The sequence below is a fragment of the Choristoneura fumiferana genome, chromosome 28 (assembly GCF_025370935.1).
Source record: "Choristoneura fumiferana chromosome 28, NRCan_CFum_1, whole genome shotgun sequence".
NCBI lineage: Eukaryota > Metazoa > Arthropoda > Insecta > Lepidoptera > Tortricidae > Choristoneura > Choristoneura fumiferana.
This window is the reverse complement of record NC_133499.1, coordinates 3,185,731-3,205,674: the sequence shown is the minus strand read 5'-3', so window position 1 is coordinate 3,205,674 and position 19,944 is coordinate 3,185,731. Positions and strand designations below refer to the sequence as shown.

Sequence of the window (19,944 nt, the reverse complement as noted above, 5' to 3'; positions counted from 1 at the left end):
GTTCTAAAGCAGGTGAAGAAAATATCATATTTTTATTTCATAGATGCACAAAGAAATTTAAGTCAAAATGTATGAAAAGTGTTAATAAAAATGAAATTAAACAGACAAACAGAATCACAGTACGTAATCCATTCAAAAAATAAAATTGAAAGGGCTTGGTAGCTCCATGTGCTTTAGCTTTATCAAATCAGTAGTGCCATCCACAGGTGCCATCTGCAACTTTGACAGTTCAGCGCCATCTGACGTGGAAAACTTGCGAGTTCTTTCTATCCATCTTCCTTTTCCTGTGATTATTTAACAACCTGCCTGAAGTATTTTCCAATTTAAAAGGTTCCTCGGCCTTGTGTGAAGGAAATACGCGATGGCAGTTCGGCTTCTTACCAAGCTAAAGCTCATTCCGGAGCTTGGAGGCGCGGCATACTCGAGTTCTGCCGCGGCACCTGCTACTATATCCGACTTCGACGCACAGCATAAAACTCCTGTTATTAGGAAGCAGAAGCATATTCCCAAGGCGCACTATGGTGGACGGCACGCTGTTACCATGCTGCCGGGCGGTGGCATCGGCCCCGAGTGCATGGGTTACGTCAGAGAGATCTTCAAGTGAGTTATGAAGTATAACATTCTTGGTTATATTTATCCTTGCTTAGCGCGCCTTCAGGCTTATTTTGACTTCTACCTGAGCTAAACCTGGATAAATTTTAATCGCTACTCTGTTGTTAAGATCTTACCTTTAGGTAAGTTTGAGATCAGCAAGTTTTGCTCATTTTTTTTCAAGGTAAAAGTCGGTCCTAAGCTATTGCGCATTTCATGGTGCTCGCGTTTCGGATATCTGCTTAAAATAACTGGACTAATTGCTCTATTAAACTAGTATACTAAGGGGCTGTTTCACCACCCATTGATTAGTCTTAACTGACAGTTAATGTGATGCCATCTCCGTCTATTTGAACAAAACAAATAGAGACGGCATCACATTTAACCGTCAGTTAAGACTTATCAATGGTTGGTGAAACAGCCCCTAAGTGAAGCTATCAAACAATGGATATTAACTAACGCCTGCATCAACCTCAACATTGGTGGAATTATCGATAATATTGATGGAGTTGTATTTCCTAAAATCAAAAAAGTATATGAATTGTTAGATAATTTATGTGTAGTTATGGCAGCCATCAATCCTGAGCTAGGTTTAAGTGTGTTTATACCTGCTGAGCTGGCAATGTTGCATTTTTGTTAGTTTTTTTTCGATTATTCCATAAAAATTTAATGAAAATTAAAAATGTGGTCTGATAGAACTCTTCTTAATATATAAGTTAATGTGTCTACTCCAATAATTATTTGTTATAGTCTTTTATTTTCTTTAAAAACTGTTAATAAACATAATTTGTTTTGAAAGAATATAAAAGTATCACAAATAATTATTGGAGTAGACACATTAACTTATATATCAAAGAAGAGTTCTATCAGACCACATTTTTCATTTTCATTAAATTTTTATGGAATAATCGAGAAAAACTAACAAAAATGCAATATTGCCAGCTCAGCAGGTATAAACACTCTTAATGATTTAACTTTTTATATAGAGAGCAAATATTACCAGTGAGTAGCATAAGGTATATTATTTTATTCCGAAAATATAAACTTGCCACGAAATTACAAGCACCAGCTACACATGTATTGGTTCACAGGTACATCGGAGCCCCAATAGACTTCGAGGTTGTGGACATCGACCCCAATGTCGACAATGATGAAGATGTACAGTATGCTATCACCACGATTAAGAGAAACGGTGTTGGAATTAAGGTGTGTATGTTGAATAATTATATCCCATCAAAAATAAATGAGAAATGAGAGCTAAGTTCAATATTGTGTCTAGACATCTTGAATTTTTAGTTTGAAGAATATGCAACATTCTTAAATGAATTTATACAACAATTCCTTGTTTTTGATAGTACCACAAAGTTTGCTATTTAAAAGGTAAATTCTTAAATTTAAACAGACATTTATTTACAACAGCATTTATTTCCCTTGGGATGTAATGAAAGTTCAAGATTTAACTTTGTATTTCTTTCTTGCTTTTTACTCTAATATCTAAGATTTTGTAAGGATGTTCTATTATTATTATTATTTAACGAATACAGTAGCAGCTCTAGAGTTGATGCGTGTATATCACTGCACTATTTTTTTCGGTTTTAATGGTATTTTAACTGTTGTGCTGAATTTTGGCAAATAAATTATTCTTATCCAAAACCTCCATCAGGGCAACATCGAGACAAAGAGTGAGGCGTCATACGTGACGTCACGCAACGTGGCGCTGCGTAATGAATTGGACATGTATGCATATGTGATGCACTGCAAGTCATACTCGGGCATACAGACTCGGCATAAGGACATTGACCTGGCTATCATCAGGTCAGTATTAGAACCTTGACTATGAGAAGTAAACTGAAACAATTAATGGCTGACCAGAATTATAAAAAACCTCGCCATATTGCGGAAAACCAATGAAACTAATTTCTTGCACTGGTAACAATAAATTCAAATGTCATCTGTGTATTGCTGTCAAAGTTTAACGTTGTTTGCGCGTCGTATTTTGTATTTTAAAGTGTTATATTGTATTTGTGCGTTAAAATGCAGAAGATTATCCATAGCCTTGGTAGGAAAATAATTCACAATGTATAAAAGTATTTGTCATAGAAAAAGTCTGAAGGGTTATGGGGAAGGAATATTTTCTATCCTTTAAATAACATCACCGTCACTGTTGTCAGTATGACTGGTAGGTACCATATATGAGTAGTAAGTGTAAAGAATGTTGCAATATAAAGCGTAGAAGTGCTGCCCTCGCGTCAGGTTTTTTTATATTCCTGGTCAGCTTTTACTTTGCTGATGATGATGAAAAGACAGACATATGAAGTTGTAGGGTAAATCGTCAATTACTGGCCACTAAAAATGAATTGTAGTCACCTAATAAACAGAGTTAATTTTTAGTACAGATGCATTGAATAATGTTTTTCCATCGTATTTTGTCGGAAAAGTTCGAATTTATCTTACTTTCTCAACTAGCTTAGTTAAGTATAAAAAAACGAACTTATCTGACAAAATACGATGGAAAAACATTATTCAATAGATCTGTATAAGGTGTTAATTACTGGCCACACTTAAATAACAGGCTATCTTAAACTAAAATAAATTCTGCCCACAATTAATTTTTAGTTTAAGGTGGCCAGTTATTGAAAGGTGGCTAATAATTGACGATTTACCCTAATCTTTTTCTTGTTAACCTTGAGAACTTCTGATCTAACCTTAACCTACGCCCATCGCGCTTGACAGGCAGAACACAGAAGGCGAGTACGCCATGTTGGAGCACGAGTCGGTGCACGGCGTCATAGAGTCCATGAAGGTCGTCACCGCGAGCAATTCGGAGCGCGTTTGCCGGTTCGCGTTCGAGTACGCCAAGAGGACTGGCCGGAAGAAGGTGAGAGAGAGACAAAACCAAGTGTGGATTCACCGCTGTACCCTACTAGACTTGTGATGACACACTTTCACGGTCTACTGAGATTGATAGGTTGATGATAAAATTGATAAATAAGTTTTTGTTAAAAAAAAAACATTTTTAAATAAGGTTTTTTTGCTGACTGTATATTTTGTTGACTGTACTTGCACTGTCATCAAAACAACATTAGTAACCAAATTTCAAATGTACAGTCAGCAGAAAAAGCTTGTAGGTATTAAAAATGAAATTTTTAGCTAAAACATTTTTTTTTTCTGTATATTGTTGTCTTAATAAAATTTTAAGCCAAGACAAGTAATGTTAAGTGAACTTAACAATAATTAAATGTATACTTTGCATCTTCAGGTGACAACGGTCCACAAAGCGAACATCATGAAGTTATCTGATGGTCTCTTCCTAGAAACGTCCCGGAGATTGGCCAAGGATTACCCGGATATCGAACACAATGACATGATCATCGACAACTGCTGCATGCAGCTTGTGGCTAAGTGAGTGCTTTTACAAGCTTTTATTTAACTTGCAGTGTAGTATTGTACATATGGGTCAAATCTTGCAAGTCAAATTTGACCCACTTCCATTGGTCAGGTTGATGCGAAATTTGGCACACTTATGTAAGGCTGAAGACAGTACAATAATCTGGTAGCGACATTCTGGTTGTCCAGCCAGGATCGTGTCCGCATGAGGGAACTCCTCAATGGTTAATGGCATCAACTTGAAATAAGGTATGGAAATGTACTTTAGGTGAAAGTGCAAGTACAGTCAACAAAAATTAGTCGGAAAAAAAGCTTGTTATTTTTTTATTATCGTGAGCTGCATTTGACAACTTTGACGCCATCTAGCGATTAACCGCCTGTCAAGGAACCCTCATTAGTCATTACACAGCTACGCCGTATATTCTAGCTTCTCTCTCTCTCTCTCTCCCCAGGCCGCACCAGTTCGACGTGATGCTCATGACCAATCTGTACGGCTCCATCGTGTCCAACGTGGTGTGCGGGCTGATGGGCGGCGCCGGCATCTGTTCCGGACGGAATTACGGCGAGCACTACGCCGTGTTCGAGCCCGGCACCAGGAATACCGGTACGATGTCATCCCGGCCTATACAATATACGTCCCACGCAGGCCCAGTCAAAGTATTCATTGTGTGTGACGTTTGACATAACGGAGACCTCTCGCTACACTAGCGCCTCTAGCGCCCCTCATTGAGCAATCTAAGAAATGCTTGAACCTCTTTTCTCAGGCACTGCGATAGCTGGTAAGAACATAGCGAACCCCATCGCCATGATCAGCGCTTCCACCAGCTTGCTGAAGCACCTCGGGCATTACTTCCACGCGGACCTCATAAGGAACGCAGTCACTCGCACCATCAACGAGGACCGGATCATGACCCCGGACATCGGAGGCACGGCTAGCAGCAGTGAGGTCGTTAAGGCTATCATTAATAACCTCGGCCGCTAGACCTTTGCTTAACCTCTTCACCGCCCCAGTCATCCAGTCGTGAGCCAATGGAATACCTCACACGCCACGGTCATCACATGACCAACATTCAACTCGAAATTAATCCTTCTGCAATGGAATTAAAAATCAAGCGGCAGGCGGGCGGCGCATTTGAATCGATTTTGCGCAGACATCGGGGAATTCACATCGCTAATTCGCTCTTGAGACGTCACAGTACATATAAAAAAGTTACACGGTTGGTTTTCATACAGATTGAGGTGTTTGCGGTATCTAGTGTAATCTATATCTGTGGGTACAATAGTGACAGGTTGCTAGCCTGTCGCCTACGGTATACCTTAACCTATAGCCTTAGTCGCCTCTTACAACATCCACGGAAGAAATGACCTTAATAATAATAATAGAGTGTATGTGCCTATATTTTTGACCACCTTGGCCGCTCCGAAATCTCATATAGTGACTGTACAGTTTTCTTGCATCTCCGTTACCGGTCGAACGGCGTAATCTGATCGTTATGATTTTTCGTAGCTTCTGTGGGCCCAGCAGGGCTACTACGAAACTCGAAGTTCGTGTCGTGCGGTCCCTCTCGCTTTCGTATTAAATAGTATAAGTGTCAGAGGGACCGCACGACACGATCTTCGAGTTTCGTAGTAGCCCTGCTGTTAAAGGGGTCGTTGAAGTTTTAAACTAACCCCCCTACACAAAATCACGTGTATTCTTGTCGAATACGCGTGATATCTCTGCGCCCCCCTCTTGTGGTATTATGTGATTTTTCGAATACTTTTAATGTACACCATCGTCACCATAACGGTATTTAACTGTACAATTTCCAAAATTACAACAGTAATTCCACTTCATAAAAGGCCCATGACTTATGGGTGTCTATTGGGGGCGGTGATTGTTTTCCTATTAATTTCTCTCATGTATAGAGCTACAATTAGGCCAAGCAATGCAACAGAATATAAAGAATAAATCTATTATAAGAATCACTATGTACGATACCAAATTACATTCTGTGAAAAACAAACATCCTAGCTGTAATAGATCAATTTTAGTTCATTCTCTGTATTTATACTGTAAGATATGTCATAGACATTTAACTTTTCTAAAGTGATTTTTATTTCAGTATTTATTTTCAATGACGAATGTGTCAAAATAGTTACCAATGTAATGTAGAATCGTCGACAATAATTTAAATTGATATGTCATAAAATGGCTTTAACCAAACAAGAGAACGCCAGTGTTTTTTTGACCAATGGAGTGATATTACGCTTCTAACTTCACGATAGTCGAAGGATGGTTAAGCTTAGGTGCTTAGAAATATGTCAACGTGGCTAAGATTTTTGAACACCTGATCCTCTCAGATATATTTGAAGATTGTAAATCTACGGAAATCTCTTTTTGTTTGTTAAAAATGCAACAGAAATCAGTCTGTTTGAGATTCGAATAAGCAAGTACAATACAAGATCTATTACAAATCGAATTTCGTTTACCATTGTAAGTAGTTAATATTTATTTATTTGAAATTGTTTGAATATTGGAAAATAAACGCCAGTATTTTATGTTTGGTTTTATTATCAAGTCTTCACGTTCGAACTGAAATGTTAAATGTCCTAGAGTTCGTTCGCGTTAACCCTTAAATTGACAAAATTTCAAAAAAAAGTTCATGATTCAAACCTCGTCGTTACATTATGGTCCAAAAAGTTCTACATTTAATAAAAATACAAAAAGATAGTCTGAATGATGGGACTCGTGTGGCACACTGCCAATTTAAGGGTGAGTCATCAGTGCAACTTAATTCAGTTATGGTTTATATCAATCCAATTTATATAGTGTAAATAAACCGATTTTATCAAAATTCTCGTATAAACACCCAGTGGATTGCATCAATAGCATATTCATCTATAATTCGTGTCTTAACTAGACGTATAATCACTTTTTTCACCAAAGTTCTGTTATTTTCATGTGTTTTTATGTACAATAAAGAGTTTTACAATACAATACATAGATCATACTCGTCAAACTGAACAAAATTAGTTCAGCGACTTTTAAAAATAATTAGTTTTTTAAATTTTATTACACTTTTAAGTTTATTCGAAGAAGCAATGTAAAGCAAAATGCTTGATGTTTGTAGCATGACAGGCGACGTCAGTTGCAGTAGCAGCATTTAATTTGTATGAAAAAAGGAAAATTCAAATACTCCATTATTTTTAAAAGTCGCTGAACTAATGTTGTTCAGATTGACGAGCACGATCTATGTTTTAATTTTTTGCTCGTATTACAGGCCACGCCCGGTATAGTGAATGAATCATGGGTATAATCTGTAGTAGGATAGACTAGCGTAGAGATGGTGGAAAATTGTGACATTTTGAAAATCGATTAATGCTCGATTTAATAAGCGATTTTTATTTACTTACTGCTTTTATAATTTAATAAACAGTCTTTGGAATTAAATCAAGTATTGTAAATAAGAAAATAGACAAAAAGTTATCGATTTTACTGAACAGATTAATGATTTTGCACTAGGTTTTCACATCACTAAATGTCTATGGTCGGGTGAATGGCGTCTTTGTTTACACTTTTCATAAATTGGATTGATATAAACTATAGCACATAAAGCAGAGGACAACCGTTGCGTTCAAGAGTATGCGGTCAACTGGTTACTGAACTTGACTTTCTAATTAGGAACGATTTAATTGGTTATTGGGCGTGGCAAGGACATTGATCGATTCACTGCAACGCGACCGGACTGTAGTTTGTTTTCTTCGTAACGGATTTTTTGTCATCATCAGCCTTATTTGTGTTCCACTATTAGGCACACGCTCCTCTCATAATAAGAGAGCTTTAATGGGTAGGCCTCCGCAAAAATAATAATAATAATAATAATTGTAAAATCAAACGACTGGCAAGAGGCTGCGCACGATCGGGACAGATGGCATGCTCTCGTTTCGGAGGCCAAGACCCTCTTCGGGTCCCTGAGCCAAATTAGTTAGTTAGTTTAGTTAAAATCAATTGGATCTAACACGACATCGCAACTGATCAAGGATATAGTAGTGTTATACCACCCTAAGAAATAAAACCTCAATTCAATTCAATATTTTTTTACTAAATACATCAATAGATTACTTTGTTACATCCAATCCAATAGCAATAAATCTTATAAAATAGTAATACTTTCAGTAAAATATAAATTCAATACAATCGCACCCACAGACGAAAATTAAAACTATTATTTTTAAAATGTCACCAATGTAATGAATTATGCATCTAATCAACGTCTGTGTGTGCGGCAGGTAGACTCCAACGACGTTAATGCCACTACACAAGGATAAATGTTAATAGGTGGGTAGAACTGCCTAGAGTGGTAATTTCAATCTAGGTTAATCCAAAAAGATCCATATAACTCACGAGGTTCCGAAAACTTTTTCTCGTGACCACTTTCATAGTTTTAGTTTTTTCGATAGACCCTCTACTGCTACAATTTTTTATATTCCAACAACTACTAAAACCACCCTTTTTTCACGCCAACGTGGACACGCGCCTGTTTTCCCGTGGACCTCTAGGGGTCCACTTAGACCACTAGGGAACCCCTGATATAACTTATGTGGATCTTTTTGAATTGAGACAGCCGAGCTAGGACCGCTCTGCGACTTCGCAAAAACTTTTTTTCCCGCAAACTTTATAGTTTCTTAACAGGCGAAATATCGGTAGATGGCGTTAGTATCGTGAGGTGCGTTTGACGTTACAGTCTTGCTGGCGATTGGCTCATTTGGTTAACCAAACACAAACGTGGCGCAAATGTCAAAGTTGTCAAACGAACCTAGGGTTCCCCCACATGCAGTTGCTAGTTTGCAGCGATAAATCTGGTCACGTGACCACATTTTGAAGGTGATTTTGAATTTCCCGCGACTCGAAAAAAGTAGCGTCAAGTCGCCGCGTCGAGCAGCGACAAGATGGCTTGTTGCATGAATGGTCTTTGTCTTGGAAGCTGATTTCACAATCTCATTTAGTAGCAGTCGTGCCAGTGGTACAAATAAAAGAAATTGGAGATAATGAAAAAAAAAATAACACTGTTTTTGCCGAAATTGAAGAGGTTTTTTTTTTCAGCGATAAAGCTCAACATTTTCAGCTTTAGGCAAATGTCACGTGACCAGATTTGACGTTGGAAACGAGCGTCGAGCGACTACATGTGGCCCCACCTTCACGATTAACGCCATCTAGCGACTTTTCGCTTGTCGAGAAGCCCTCATTGCCCACAGTTCACTCTTCAATGGTCTTCAACTGTACATTGATGTACGTAAAATAATTAAACCCTATTCACAATGTAATAACATAAAAAAAATACCAGCACTAAAAACCTAAAATCGACGGGTCACTTTAAGCATATAACTAACCCTAACTCACCATTCATTGATTAATTTTATGTGACATATCTGTGATGCCGTCTCTGTTTATTTTGTCCGAATGGACAGAGACGGCATTACATTAAATTTTATCTGTCAAATAAAATTTATCCATGAGTGGTGAACTAGGCCCTAAATATCGTCAAGCCCACGTTAAATTTTTACTATCATAATACGAAACTTATTAACAATCAAGGAACAAACATTTAGTATAAGGGTCAGAGGGACGGAGCGACACGAACTTCGATTTTCGAATTTCAGAGTAGCCCCGCAGGTTTTATATACATACGATGTATATTCATCCACTCTACAGTGCCGGAATCACGTCTTGGGTAAGGCTGGTAATGTTCAACTTTCAACTCTACCAAATAGTCTACTCAACTAAATGCATTACTTTTAATGCGCGGCAGTTAAAGTGTTATGTCCGGTTCACATTATTTCAGTAAAATCGTGCCAGTAGCAATACATTGCGGGGTCACAATCCAAACGAGTTACACAAGATCGATCGAGCACCGCAGTGTCATGAATAATTTGAAACGGACATTAACCCTTAATAAGGTAGAGGCGATTTAGCGACCACATGCATTGCTTTGGAAATTCAACCTTATTGTTTTAGTAATAAGTTACAATATTAATTGTATTAAATGATATTGTAACGGATAACTCACGTCTTAAACCGAGTTTAGCTCGACATGTGATGAGTGAGTCTCACGGTAGTTTCATGTTCAAAATATTCATTGTAATTATTGAAAATACTAGTAGCTCTAAAAATATCCTTGGCCAGGTATGTATTCGATAGCTGCTTTTGATTATGTGGTAGTATGCTCCAATAAATGGGACCTTCATCATCCCATCCCAGCCTATATACGTCCCACTGCTGGGCACAGGCCTCCTCTCAGAACAAGAGGGCTTGGGCCATAGTTCCCACGCGGGCCCAGTGCGGATTGGGAACTTCACACGCACCATTGAATTGCTTCGCAGGTTTGTGCAGGTTTCCTCACGATGTTTTCCTTCACCGCAAAGCTCGTGGTAAATTTCAAATGTAATTCCGCACATGAATTTCGAAAAACTCAAGAGGTGCAAGCCGGGGTTTGAACCCACGACCCTCTGCTTGAGAGGCGATAGGTCAAACCACTAGGCCACCACGGCTTCAATGGGACCTTATTAAGGGTTAATATAGTGGATGTTGTGGTACAGTGGACATTGTGAAACAGTGGACGTGCTTCCAAAGGGTCAGGAACAATGCAGACTGGTCTGATTCAATAGTTATATGAAATCCGATCAGTTTTCAATGCTCTCCAATGTATATGAACTTCTACAAACAGACGTGATTCAGCGCCTACATTAGGCCTTAGTAATCTCAAATATAAATCTCTAAATAATCACAATTTATGGTGCTTTCTATACACATATAAACGGGTGTCGCTTGCCCTAATAACTTATGTCATAATGATCATTTGTCCTAACTATGATTTGTCATAACCATCACATGACATATTTTTTTGTGAAACATATATCTATAATTAAAACATTTAAATAACATGAATTTAAATTAATTTGTACTTAAACGTTCCATACGAATAGGCTTCTCTTAATAACTACTACATTTGGAGCACATTTTAAAGCGTTTAAAATCAGCTTGAACGTAATATGCGGTGTCTGACGCGTGCGGTTAATGTACGCCCTGAAATTGTAGACCCGGAATGTACCACAATAACGCACAACCCGCTAATTCATGCCCTGTGATTTGTATGAAGTACACGAATCAGGTCTTGAATTATTGTCATACATTTGGGGTTGACAATAGTAAATATGCATGGCCTGGAACACAACTTTCTCTTAAATGACTTGAGTCGTGATACAAAACCAATGACGTAAAAATCATCAAAATCTGTTCAAAAATAAGGAAGATACGAGTGAATGAAGATGCGTTCCATCTCTTTCTAGGAAAATGAAAATTAGTATTGTTTTTCTAAGGTCCTCGTGTTATATGACGTCAGTACATGCCGGATCTTTTTGTCCATATGACAATTTAAAACCTCCACTACTTCGCATTTTTAAAGACATTTAAAAAAATTAACTCCGTTCAAAAACAATGAAGACATATTTGAACAAATAAAAACCGCTTGTATATTCCCTATTCGGCGTACATACCGCACCCAGCCCAATTGCATAACAAATTACAAGCAAATAATATTAGGGAACTTCAATACAAAATAGCTAACAGCTAATTAGCTTAAGATTTGTTTTTGGAGTCTTTTTGTATTTTTTTTATTTCAACTCCAAATTTTATTACTTTTACGGTCATCCCGTAAAACCCATATCGAAAATACAAACTGAAACATAGATGCACAGAAAAATAGACCAGCGCTGGGAATCGAACCCAGGTCCTCGGCATTCCGTGCCACATGCTATACCGCTACACCGTTTTAAACTTTCGTGATTCTTTGTGGTCGAAACGTCGAGGTAAATATTACTCGTGTGTGTTAGCGTGATAAGTCCCGTTGGTGGTATTTTGACTATGAGCTTGTTATTGTTCCCAATCGGGCCGTCTGATTTAATGATTTTATTAATTCCTAACTCATACATAAATCCATGTCAATATCTGATACACACGCATTCACACAAATTCATACAAACACCATTTTGTCATGGTTAAAAATCACGCGCGTTTTCCGTTCCGTTCCAAAATAACGTTACAAAAAACGTTTATACACGAACAAAAAAGAACGACAAAAAATACAAGATTTCTTCAAATTGTTCAGCAATATTTCAGCTGATAGTCAAACGGGAACATACCAAAAGAAATAAAGTTTAAAAAGAATAATGGACGAAATACATAACGGTTATTTGATATAACACGGTTATTTGCAGGTGGTATATTGCTACATAATTTGAAACAGCAGTGCTTGCACTGTTGAAGTAAGACTGAAATTACTGGCTAATACCAGATGTTTATGGGCGTGGTGATATCAGGAGACCCACTTGCTCGTTTACCATCCAGTCAATCATAATTTTCGGTGAAACTATCGAACCATCGTTTATGATCGTGCAATCTGTAAAAATACAAAATTACATTTTACAAAGTTATGACAAAGTTGGATTATATCAAATGACCATTATGTCTTTCGTCCATTATTATTTTTAAACTTCATGTATTTTGATACGTACCTAGTCAAACTAATCTAATAAACTTTTCAATATATTTATGCAAAAAACGGACGAGTTGCGGTGAACGGCCCACTTTTACGTTCTAAAATATTATGATTAGTTTTTTGGAGTCTTTTTGTATTTTTTATTTCAACTCCAAATTTGTTACTTTTACGGGCATCCCGTGAAACCAAATCGAAAACACAAACTGAGACATGGATGCACAGAAAAACCAGAAAAATAATCAAATTACTTATTTATTAATTTGATTGCTTAGTAGCGACATCTCTTGTCTGGGTGAGCGATTAGTTCCGAAAGAGTGTGACATATGTCGCTAGTGCTGCTGCTTAAGTAGCATTGTAGAAATAAGCAACCTAAAATATGTAAGCATAGGAAAAAATCCTGTCTAGATTCCAGACCAGCAGTGGTGTAGGGGTTATAGCACGCAGCACGGATTGCTGAGGACCTGGGTTCGATTCCCAGTGCTGGTCTCTTTTTCTGGTTTTTCTGTGCATCCATGTCTCAATTTGTATATTCGATATGTTCTAAAATATTACGGAAGAATTTGAGAACGCATGTCGACACAAAAACCCGGAATCCATTTTTATGGACAAATCAATACACTAACACAGAATTTAGTGCATAATGTATTTCCACCGGGAAAAGTCGGATCTCAAAGAAAATACGACGGCGCCCAAACTGTCAATCAATTGTTGTATTAAACGTGTGACATTTTCATATCCATTAATATGGAACTTTATTGTTTAGTGTCTGTTCCGTACTTTCTTATATTTTTAATGCCTTTCTTTATTTGTTTCGCATCGTTTAGCACATACAAATTATTCATTCTTATTTCTAAACGTTATTCTTAATTTGTAACTGGAATGATGCAATTTGATTTCCGAACGAAGCACCGCGACAGTGCTGCCCTCCTACGGCGGTTTAATATGGCTGTTATTAGCAAGCAACTTCGAATGGCGGCACGCACGTCCCTAGAAATTAATTCGTTTCTGTTCTTCTTACAATTTCTCCTGAAATCCTGAAAGCTTCATTAGCACCGCAGTGTTTATATCTGACCAGTTCAGCCAGTGACCTATGGAGTGACAGACGGGGGCCCCTAGGAAACCATCAGCTCGTCGAATTTGGTGAGTTCGGATATTGTATTATTCCAGGTGTCAAAATTAAGGTTGAAGGTACTAAAGCTAATTAGTAATTAGAAAGAGAGAGCATGTTAAACACGAACTTTTCCGATAACATACAATGGAAAAACATTATGCACGAAAACTAAATAAAATAATACAGTCAACGTCATTTGTGGGCGCTACTGAGGATTCTTCAGCTAAGGGTCCTGCCCTGAGCAGTAAAGTGAGGTGGTGAGTGGGGGCGGGCGGTGAGTTGAACCTGAAATTTAAAAAGTTTTTGGTATAAATTTCATTTTTAATACAAGCTTTTTTTGCTGAATGTACTTTTTGTTGACTGTACTTGTATTATCACCCAAACTACATTTGCATACCAAATTTTAAGTCAACGCCATTAACCGTCGAAGAGTTCCGTCATGTGGAGACGATCCTGGCCGGACTACCAGGATGTCACTACCAGATTATTGTATTGTCACGTAATTTACATAATTATACCAAATTTCAAGGCAATCCAAGTACTGGAAGTTGGTCGAATTTAAATTGCAAGATTTGATTACAGACAGACAGACAGACAGCGGAGTCTCAGTAATTGGGTTCCGTTGGCACCCTTTGGGTATGGAACCCTAAATAAGTTTTTGTTAAAAACATATTTTTAATAAAAGCTTTTTTGCTGACTGTACTTTTTATTTATTTATTTATTTAAAGGAGAACCAACAGCTTATAAAAGAATATGATTATGAAAATAGTGACACATAGCCAATTACAGGATCTCACAGATAGTCTCAAAATACAAGTTTAAGCTTAACTTAAACGAGATGACGCGTGCTAGCTATATCACACCCTACTCAACACTCTTTTGTTGACTGTACTTGCATTGTCATCTAAACTACATTTCCGTGCCAAATTTCAAGTCGATGCCATTAACCGTTGAGGACTTCCGTTCTGCGGAGACAATGCTAGCCGGTCTACCAGAATTTTACTACCAGATTATTGTATTGTCACGCGATTTACATAAGTATACCAAATTTCAAGTCAATCGTACCACTGGAAGTGGGTCAAATTTAGCTTCCAAGATTTGACCCAAATATATCTTCCTGAGTCCTCGCGTACTACCACGTTTAGGTCGTAAGTTTAAGCACTAAGTTTGTTAAAAAAAGTCAGGACTCAGGAGGTTAAAAACAAAGAAACAGGTGAAACTAAACAAAAGCTTCTAAAAAAGATCACGAAGCCCCATGGGGTCTCACCGGGGTCGGGGTCGGGCGGCGGCGCCCGCGGCTGCCCCAGCTCCTCGCCCGGCAGGCACGTGTCCACCATCGCCTCGAGACAGTTCACGAACAGCTCGCCGCTCTCCGCTGTGCACGCGCTCTGAAACATGAGGTGTCGTTAAGGCTTCATTTCCACCAGAGATATGCGAGGATACGTTGCGACTTGCGAGGAATCTGTATTTCATGAACCAATAGAAACGCTTCATTTACTCTCCTTGCTCCGCTAAGCTGTTTCCACCAGATACTTAAATGAAGAGTTAATAAGTTATTACACAGCATGTATACTTTACAAACTATGAAATAATAATAATAGTAATATCTTAGGACAAATAACACAAATAGACTTAGCCCCAAACTAAGCAAAGCTTGTACTATATGGGTGCTAGATAACGGATAGACATACATATATAGCAAACGTTTTCAACCTTTTGGTTTTACCGGCACACTTTTCGTACATAAAAATTTCACGGCACACCAGTGAAAAATAGCCAAGTGCGAGTCGGACTGGCGCGTAGAGGGTTCCACCCGCCCCGCCATTCCTTCCACTCCATTACCTAACAATCTGACAACGGAATCGCATACCCGCGCGTCATTTGTTTTCGTATTATTTTCTCATTAAAATAGCTATTCACGATTTCAATGCAGCATACTCGTACACTTCGCGGCAATCGCGGCACACGTGTGCCTCAACACACCGGTTGAAAACGTCTGATGTATAGATATAAAATATAATATTTACAAACATACAAACATCTAAGATTCAACGCGCAATGTATTAGTATATGTAATGTAGTATTATTATTATACTAGATGAAAACCCGGCTTCGCTCGGGTAAAATGTAGACTCATAATATGTTTGAAAATTTTTTTTGCCACTGTGAAGACTGTCGTACTTATCGAAAAATCTGAAGTATATTCCCAGCCTTAATATTATCACAAACGTACTTTCACAGCTAACCTACGTATCGGTATTTCACCAGTAGATAGTTCTCCTAAATCTTATTTGCCCAAATAACTATGATGTCTCTGTCTCATAATCAAAGAAATTAGACCTAAAGGGCCCCATATACGGTACGATTCGTCTGTACGATCGAATCGTACCGTGTGTGGGGCCCTTAAAAGGTCACAATGGAGAACGAAATGCAAACCTGTGACACCTGTGACACGTGTTGACGTGACTATAACGCCACTTTGATGTCATGACTTTGACATTTTTACTTCGCAACGCCATTATATACTTAGTAATTTATTCAAGTTTATATTGAAAATACTCGATAATCCGAATTTTCCGCCTACAAGTTGTCGACTCGGATTGACTAATTTTTTATGCTTTTCAATTTGATGTGCATTTCGTTCGAGTCTACCGTACCCCTTAACGAAATTATTAATATAGATGTAATGTAGTATTCGTATTTTTTTTTCTCCGTCTGACTGGGGCAAAGGAACTGGCTCATGCATACATGTTTATTTAACGTTTGGGCTCCACAGAAAACCAGCGTTACTGCACATAATGTGCGGCAACGCATGCTGAGTGGAGACCCTTTTTGGTATCCTGCCGTGTCACCAAGTAACATAGTTTTAGTGCTAGTTTTAGTCTTAGTTTTTAGGTGCTACATGAAGCCAAAATAAACCTTTCTTTCAATGGACTTAGGACGCGCAAAATCATTGTCACTATTTAAATCTATGTAGGAGCACTATCTGTCATCGTGTAATGATTGATTTTATCATAGTTTATTTATTTATATATATGTTGCTGTTTATCCCACTGCCTATAATTAATTTAGACGTGTATTATTTGTACGATATATGTGTGTGTAGAGGTATTTCTGTTGAGTTTTAATATTCTGATCTACGGTTGGTGTACACACATCAAATCAAACGGATCATGAGAATCCTGTCACATAATTATGATTTACATAACTTATAGTTAGGTTTATCTGCTTCGCATGTATATGAAGTGTATTTCAGTGATAATTATCAAGGTGACGAAAAAATATAAGCCCTTGCCCAACGAACGGCCTCCCTACTCCCCTCACAGCCGTCCCATGCCTCGCATCACAAGAGAATTATCTAACTACTTATACTTTCGTCATCTTAACTATATCCAATGTTTAAATTAGATAGTTAGTTAGTAACTTACATAAGATAACTGCTATTCTCCGGCCCCTTCTATTGCAACCACAGCCAACCCCAAACAAATCCCAAAAATCTCCTGACTCCGATCTCATATTTATTTTTTATCTGTCAGTCCACTACAACCTCATTTTCTCTTATTATAAACAAAAGACAAAGACAATCAACTCATGATGCCATCCTTTTTATTATCAATATTAAAAATATTACTGTTTCATGTTCTTGTGACTCGTTTTTGACGACACCAGCTGCTGTAAACTAGTCCCTCCTTCTTTCTGTAAAAAGGTTGCTGGAAGAGATCGCTCTTAAACGATAAGGCCGCCTATTGCTTACCTTGTAATTTTCTCTCTGTGTACCTGTTTTCTGTATAGTTTACTATTTCTGGTGTACAATAAAAGGTCATAGTATTGTATTCAAGTACAAACATTCGTATTTATCGTACAAATGTTTGCCCGTCTGCTTCGTAGTCAGAGTCACTAACAACTTAGCAATCCGGTCGTTGCCGTATAGAAACAGTAAGTTACCTTGGTGAAGGGTCCCGCAAACCGCCATAGTCCTCCGAAACCGCAACTCTGCATATAGTGCAGCTGCTGCTGGCTGGCGTCTTCAGATGCTATCATGTTCTGTGAACATACAGACTAAGTAAGAAAGAAAGACATAGAATTTAGAGTTTGAAAGAGGGACGATAACCTCGTAAAGCCGTTGGGTTGGTTGGGTTGTCCTAAATTTAGGTCGTTGGACCTAAATTTAGGACATACGTCACTAATTGGCAATATGACTGTTATTATATAAAAAAAATTTCAAATTCTAATGATCAAAATTTGATGTGGGTCTTACGAGGTAAAGGAGGTTACGTTGTGCCAAATATACAAAAAAACAATTAGGGCGTAATTCAACGTTGTGACATGAATCCCGTCAATTGACATATATCACGGTGCTCGCTTCAACATGCTATTCATATATTGTTGCAAATTTTAATTCAAATCATTTATTCTGTAAATAGACAGCAATGGGCACTATTACACGTCATTTTTTAAACTACCAGCACTTTCGGAAAGACCATCATTGCCAAGAAGAATGCGCCGCAAGAAACTTGATGCATCTTCTAATCTAATATTATAAATGTTCAGACGACCAGATAGTGGTTAGAGAACCTGACTACGAAGCTTGAGGTCCCGGGTTCGATTACCGTGTCGGGGCAGATATTTGTATGAAAAATACGAATGTTTGTTCTCGGGTCTTGGGTGTTTACTATGTATTTAAGCATGTATCTATCTATATAATTATATTTATCCGTTGCTTAGTACCCATAACACAAGCTTTGCTAAGCTTACTTTGGGACTAGGTCAATTGGTGTGAATTGTCCCGTGATAAAAAAAAAGTGAAAGTTTGTGACGATGTTTGGAAGTTTGGATGTTTAGATGTTTGTTAGTCAATCACGCAACATAGGCTCAACGGGTTTACATGAAACTTGGCGTACAGATAGATAAAGATCTGAATTGAGTCATAAAATACTTGATATCCCGGTAAGGCGTTCCCGTGGGATAATATTATAAGTTTAAACAAGAATAGAGGGCGCTGTCCAAGAATGGTGACGTACCTCAGCTCTCAAGATGACGTGACATGTTAACTTCGTTTGCAATCAGTAGATGGCGTTGTGCGAGCGGACGTTGTCCTTTCAGATTATTACCGTTACCATTTTCAGGCCAAACTCTAACAGCCTTATTCATAAAAAATCCTTAATTGAGGTTTGATCGGTCTGTTACTTAGCAGACTGATTAAGCTTGTTAGACGGTTGTCAAGAAGTATGATTCATAAACGCTTGCTAGCAGTCTGCTAGTTGTTGTCTGATTAGATTAGACGCGTTATGTTGGCCATCTTGAAAAATCAAAAACAAAAAATGGCCTCGTCGAGAATTAAAAAAAAAATTGACAGCAGTGACAGCAAATTAGCAGGAAAACGCAAATTTTTACGAAGACACGAGCTCCCTTCGCTAAAAATATCTTCGGTATTGTTTTTTGCTCTTGTCAAAGTCAGCTGTTCAAATTTGTGGCGGCCATTGTGTGACTTAGCAGGGAGATAAAGGAGGGTCTACGGTCCTCTAACTTTAGCAGAGCCTTGATTGACTGATAGGCGCTAACATACGTTGACAAATCATATTTTTTAGCATCGGGCCTTCAAGGAGCCTTCAAGGAAGCTCTAACTTTTATGAATAAGGCTGTAAGACGTTTATTTATTGCTTTGCCATGATAAATTATTATGATTGCGTTTATTTTTTGCTTTTGCAGGTGGTAGGACCTTGTGCAAGGTCCGCCCGGATTGCTACCACCATCTTGCTCGCTAATCCTGCCATGAAGCAGCAGTGCTTGCATTGTTGTGTTTCGGCGTGGAGAGTAAGACAGCCGGTGAAATTACTGGCACGTGAGGTATCCCATCTTAGGCCTCTAGGTTGGCAACGCGTCTGCAATACCCCTGGTGTTGCAGATGTTTATGGGCGGTGGTGATCTCTTACCATCAGGAGACCCACTTGCTCGTTTGCCATCCAGTCGTATAAAAAAAAAAAAAAACAAGAATCGTGCAAGTTAACTGTTGTCGTTGTATATTTCAAAAATTGCACGGGCAGTTCAGTTAAGACGGCATTAAGCTATTTCTAATGTGGGCGAAGCCGCGAGTTAAGACTAGTATGATTAATATTCTACATACCTGTATAATACTTTGCACGGCGCTCAGTATGACCTGGTCGTGGCAATGCATGAGGACGTGGTTTATCTTCATATCCAGGAGACTGTGTCTGATGAACCAAAAATACAATTTTAAGTATACACGAAATATCAATTACTGAGAGAATATCTTTTTCTCAAAAATGTCCGTAAAAGTTGACATTATTCTTTACATAT

At 38.1% G+C, this 19,944-nt stretch overlaps 2 protein-coding genes across 5 annotated transcripts in view; one reads left to right on the top strand and one right to left on the bottom strand.

The window, feature by feature from the left end:
- Positions 1-228: 228 nt before the first annotated feature.
- Idh3g (Isocitrate dehydrogenase (NAD(+)) 3 non-catalytic subunit gamma) lies at positions 229-6,519 on the top strand. Its single transcript, XM_074109175.1, has 7 exons — positions 229-600; positions 1,683-1,797; positions 2,255-2,406; positions 3,325-3,469; positions 3,851-3,993; positions 4,431-4,582; positions 4,743-6,519. Exons 1-7 carry the CDS (start codon positions 362-364, stop codon positions 4,958-4,960), a joined length of 1,164 nt encoding a protein of 387 aa, XP_073965276.1. The 5' UTR covers positions 229-361; the 3' UTR covers positions 4,961-6,519.
- Positions 6,520-12,375: 5,856 nt separating this feature from the next.
- The window catches only part of Nf1 (neurofibromin 1), a 49,715-nt gene continuing 42,146 nt past the window's right edge, over positions 12,376-19,944 (bottom strand). For all 4 annotated transcript variants that reach the window (XM_074109256.1, XM_074109259.1, XM_074109258.1 and 1 more), the window contains 4 exons: positions 19,751-19,838; positions 17,572-17,670; positions 14,894-15,014; positions 12,376-13,911 (listed from right to left, as the gene is read on the bottom strand). In XM_074109256.1, the coding sequence (XP_073965357.1) occupies positions 13,850-13,911; positions 14,894-15,014; positions 17,572-17,670; positions 19,751-19,838 (370 nt within the window). In that variant the 3' untranslated portion in view covers positions 12,376-13,849. The remainder of the gene's footprint in view (positions 13,912-14,893; positions 15,015-17,571; positions 17,671-19,750; positions 19,839-19,944) is intronic.

Bases quoted from the DNA above. Each gene is read 5' to 3' on its own strand.
- Idh3g (XM_074109175.1), top strand. From the start codon at position 362: ATGGCAGTTCGGCTTCTTACCAAGCTAAAGCTCATTCCGGAGCTTGGA. The intron at 601-1,682 runs GTGAGTTATGAA...ATTGGTTCACAG, and splicing joins TACGTCAGAGAGATCTTCAA to GTACATCGGAGCCCCAATAG. The intron at 3,994-4,430 runs GTGAGTGCTTTT...CTCTCTCCCCAG, and splicing joins TGCATGCAGCTTGTGGCTAA to GCCGCACCAGTTCGACGTGA.